Raw genomic sequence first — 4,247 nt, forward strand, 5'->3', positions numbered from 1 at the left:
GCGTTTGAAGCAGATGAGGAGCATGGTTGAAGGCTGGGCCCAACCAACCCAAGTCCAAGAAGCTAGGCCAGCAGGACATCTAAACCCAGTGGAGAATCTGCTGAAGTTACAGAAGCCTAGGTTCTGGAGTGGTCCCTCTCTGTTCAGCCTCTGAACCGAGGGTCCCCAGCCCAAGACCCTTAGACCCTGGGGCTGCAGGAGCAGACCTCAGCCAGGTCCCAGCAGGACAGTTAGAGGACTCCACTGCCCCAGAGTGGCAACACTGAGCCCTGCCCTCCAGAAAGGAGGGGGAGAGGGGAGGAGCCCCACCCGCCAGGTGAGGTCATGGGAAAGCAGGTCTGGCGCTGACACCTGGGGAAACCCGTTTCCAGGCTGCTTCCCACGCTAGCTCTCCTGGGAACCAGCTAAGCCCCAAATGGGGAGCCCCACACCTCCCCCCCAGTCCCAGTTCCCATCACACTGTCCCATCAGCCACCTGGTCGGTCCAGCGTCAGCCCTTTGGCGCTGGATGTCTCTAGCCAGGCTGTTGAGAGGGCTATGGCGACAATGCCAGGGAAAGTTCCGGCAGCTAATGTCAAGGCTGGGGCTTTAAACTCAGCCTCCTAAGGGTCTCAATGAGTTAGAATAGATTCAATGGATTCGCGACAAAGACTATCAGGGCAACATACAGGGGACTTGACTGACCATTCCAGGAAATGACAAGGAGACAGCAGCTTCTGACACTTCGGACTTTATTTGCAGACTCTTTCACTGCCCTTCCTCCTCCTCCTCCTCCTCCTCCTCCTTCTCCTCCTCCTCCTGCAGGCTATACCGGGGAGAAGGGTGACTTCTAGCCCCTTCCTTGGGCTCTAATTTGCAGCTCTTTCCCCAGCCACCTGCTGGGCCTTGCCTCTCACTTCCTGCCCTACTCCTGGCCCAGCCAGTTTGGGCAGTGCCTAGGGAGCCCAGAGCCCCAGCGCTTCCCAGGGACCAGCGGCACCGCCCTCCCTGGTTTGAGGGCAGCCCAGGTGCCAACCCTGCTCTTGGCTTGCCCCACTTTCGGCCAGCTCTCCCTCTTTCCGGGTAAGGCCCTCAGAACTGCCTCCAGCGACGCAGCACCAAGACCTTGCTTTGACTGCCTTCCATCTCTCAGACCTCTCTCCCAGTCAGGCTAGACACCTTCCAGCTCTCCAAGATGCCCAAGCTCCTCCTCGATCCGGTGCCAAGGAGGGGGCTAGAGATGACTGCAAGGGGTCCTAAGCCAGCACTGGTTGCCATGACAAGAAGGCTGGAATTGGACCCCAAGCTGCTGCAGGAGGCAGCTGACCCTGTTGGGTCCATCAAGTGCTGGCTTTCCTGTAAGCTACGGCCACAGAAATCTGGGTCTGAGCCTTCCTTCCCTCCTCCAGGCTCACCCTGGGGAAACAGCGCGGGCCATTCGACGCCCTCTGTCCCACAGCGTTCAGAAGAGAACGGAGTCCCTTGGGTGACCTGATTCACCGTCAGTTGCCCCCTCCACGGGCCCGAGTCTCAGGTTCCAGAAGTCTCTGGCCACGAATCCACTGCTCTCTACCCTGCCGTCATCCTTGCTCAAACAAAGCAGAAGAACTTCTTCCAGCGGCAGCGCGAGAGGGTGCGCACGCCCTTGGCGTTCAGCTTTTTCTCCAGCCGGGCCTTGTGCTCAATGGCGCTGAGAATGGCCGAGTCAAATACCTCCTTCAAGTTCTTCTGCGTCAAGGCCGAACATTCGAGGTAGCAGCAGGCCCGGATCTTCTCGGCCAGACCCTGAGCCTGAGGTTGGGGCACGGGACCCTCCCGGCCTCCCTGGTCCAGCTGAATCAGTACATTGACGTCGTCCCTCAGGTCGGCCTGGGTGCCCACCAGCAGCACCGGCGCCTGGGGGTTGTGCGTGCGGATCTCGGGCAGCCATTTCTCTGTGATGTTTTGGAAGGAGCTGGGCTGTACCACGCTGAAGCAGGCCAGGAAGACGTCGGTATCCGTGTAGCAGAGGGATCGAAGCCGGTCAAAGTCATCCTGGGGTGGAAAGGCCGGGCCGTTAGTGGGCTACGTGGAGCCCGAGTGGGTTTCAAACCCGGGCCTGAAAAGCCTCAGGTTTGTAACCAAGAGCTTCCCCACTGCGGTGCGATCCGGGGTCCTCCCCACCTCCGCCCAGCTCGCCCCAGACCATCAGGGCGGCGCCTCGGTCCTCACCTGTCCCGCTGTGTCCCAGAGCTCAATGCGCACGGGGGCTCCGTCCACCAGAACTTGCACTGCAGAGGCGGAGGAAAGCATGGGTTAGGAGGGGCGTCCCCCGGGCCCTCCGGGCCCCCCAGCGGCCCCTCCAGGCCTGCTCCCGCCTCCCTCCCTGGGGGCTTCGTGCCCGGCGGCCAGCGGCCGCGCCTCCAGCCCCAGCCAGCGCTCCGGGGGCACCCGGCCGCGGGAGCCAGCCGGCGAACGTACCGGAGAAGGTGTCCAGCGCCGTGGGCCGGTAGCGCGTGGGGTACCCATTGCAGGTGTAACTGACGATGAGGCTGCTCTTGCCCACCGCGCCGTCGCCCACCAGCACGCACTTGATGCCCAGCTCCGGGGGCGCGCTGCTGCGCCGCGGGGGAGGGCTCGGGGCCCGCAGGGGCGGCGGCTCCGGCTCGCTGAGGTCCCGCGGGGGCATGGCCCGCTCAGGAGGCAGCAGAGGGGCCAGCCCGGACGAGGCTCGGCGGCGCCGACGAGGACAAGCGCAGCGCTGGCGGACGCGGACTGAGTCGGCCGGGGCTGGGCGCGCCGGCCCGCCGTTAGCCGAGGTATACGAGCGGCCCCGCCCACCTCATCTGCATAGCCCAGCGCCCCGGCCCCGCCCCCTGCGCCGCCGGCCCTCCGCGAGACCCGGCGCGCTCCAAAGGCCGGAGCGGAGAGGGGCCGAAAGCTAGCGCTCAAAGATAAGCACAAGGACAAAGAATTGCTCAAATGAGGGCCCATCTGGTCTCCCGACAGAGAGAGCTATGCACGGTTAAAATGGAACAAAGCAAGGGGCAGAGCGCACAACACAACACGAGCCCACCTTTGCTCCAATCAAAACAAACACAATCCATACCGATGCTTGCACGAGCACCACAAAGCCCGGCTGGGTATGGCCCTCCTTAGTCAGAGCGGTTACCACCGGAGGAGAGATGGGGTGGGGACACTTCAATTTCTATTTCACAGTTATCGTATAGATGTGATTTTTTAATTTATTTTTACAGTCAGGTGTTGCTTTAAATTCCAATTCACTGCCAGTCAATTCTGTCTCACGGCGACCTTTTAGGACAGGGTAGAACTGCCCTTGTGGGTTTCCAAAGCTGTAGACTTTTTCAGGTGCAGAAAGCCTCATCTGTCTCTAATGGAGACACTGATGGATTTGAACCACCAACCTTGAAGTTAGCAGTCTGGTACATAATCCATTAAGCTCCCAGAATTTGAACCTGCAAGCCTCTGGAGAGAAAGATGAGGCTTCTCCAGTAAGGATTTATAATCTCAGAAACCCATGGAAGCAGTTCTAACCTGTCCTGTAAGGTCGCTATGAGTCAGAATTGACTTGGTAATGGTTGGTTTTATTCCTTTATAGTAATTTTATCAATAAAATGAATTTGAAAACATACAGAAAAAGAGAGAGGCAGAGAAACCCAAGCATGACCGAGCACAGCACACAGCCCCTACCCAGGACAGCTGCTGGCAGACTCGGCCTGAAGTCCTCCTGTCCCTCTCTACTATGGGGACTAGAACATTACCCTACCTGAATATGTTCTAAGCCCCCCAAAACATCTAATATAATGCCTCCATCCCTAACATATTCATTACCTATTTGCAGATACTCGCCTCCCACAGTCCTTGCCTGGGGAGTTTACAGACAAGCTCTGCCAGGGAACCCTAGGAGGTCACTGGGTCACTGATGGCTAATACCATCTCTTTATTGCAACCACAGCGAGGGACGCCAGCCAGGCCCAGAATCCTTTCTCTGATTCCCAAGGCAGTCTTTTGCCTGTGCCTATTCAAAGATCATTGCAAACAGAGGGGCTAGCCAGTGGTGAGCTGTGACTGGCAGGGAAAGTGCTGGTTGGAGGGGGGTGCAGTTACAAGAGAGAAAGCTATTTCTCAAGAGAGTTGGTAGAATAAAAGTAGAAACCCAAATCTCTTAGAAAATGCCGCCTGAACCCTGGTTGTTGTGTGGAAAGAAGGCAACAGCTAGAAAGTTGCCGACTTAACCACTAACATCTTGACGATGGGAAAGCGTCCAG

General features: G+C 58.5%; 1 protein-coding gene across 1 annotated transcript; it reads right to left on the reverse strand.

The window, feature by feature from the left end:
* Positions 1–1,540: 1,540 nt before the first annotated feature.
* RHOV (ras homolog family member V) lies at positions 1,541–2,647 on the reverse strand. Its single transcript, XM_075531795.1, has 3 exons — positions 2,440–2,647; positions 2,191–2,249; positions 1,541–2,013 (listed from the first exon to the last, which is right to left on the reverse strand). Exons 1-3 carry the CDS (start codon positions 2,645–2,647, stop codon positions 1,570–1,572), a joined length of 711 nt encoding a protein of 236 aa, XP_075387910.1. The 3' UTR covers positions 1,541–1,569.
* Positions 2,648–4,247: the final 1,600 nt, after the last annotated feature.

The sequence above is a fragment of the Tenrec ecaudatus genome, chromosome 14, assembly GCF_050624435.1.
Source record: "Tenrec ecaudatus isolate mTenEca1 chromosome 14, mTenEca1.hap1, whole genome shotgun sequence".
Taxonomy (NCBI): Eukaryota; Metazoa; Chordata; class Mammalia; order Afrosoricida; family Tenrecidae; genus Tenrec; species Tenrec ecaudatus.

Bases quoted from the DNA above. Each gene is read 5' to 3' on its own strand.
- RHOV (XM_075531795.1), bottom strand. From the start codon at position 2,647: ATGCCCCCGCGGGACCTCAGCGAGCCGGAGCCGCCGCCCCTGCGGGCC. The intron at 2,250-2,439 runs GTACGTTCGCCG...CCGCCTCTGCAG, and splicing joins GGCGCTGGACACCTTCTCCG to TGCAAGTTCTGGTGGACGGA. The intron at 2,014-2,190 runs GTGAGGACCGAG...TTTCCACCCCAG, and splicing joins TCTGGGACACAGCGGGACAG to GATGACTTTGACCGGCTTCG.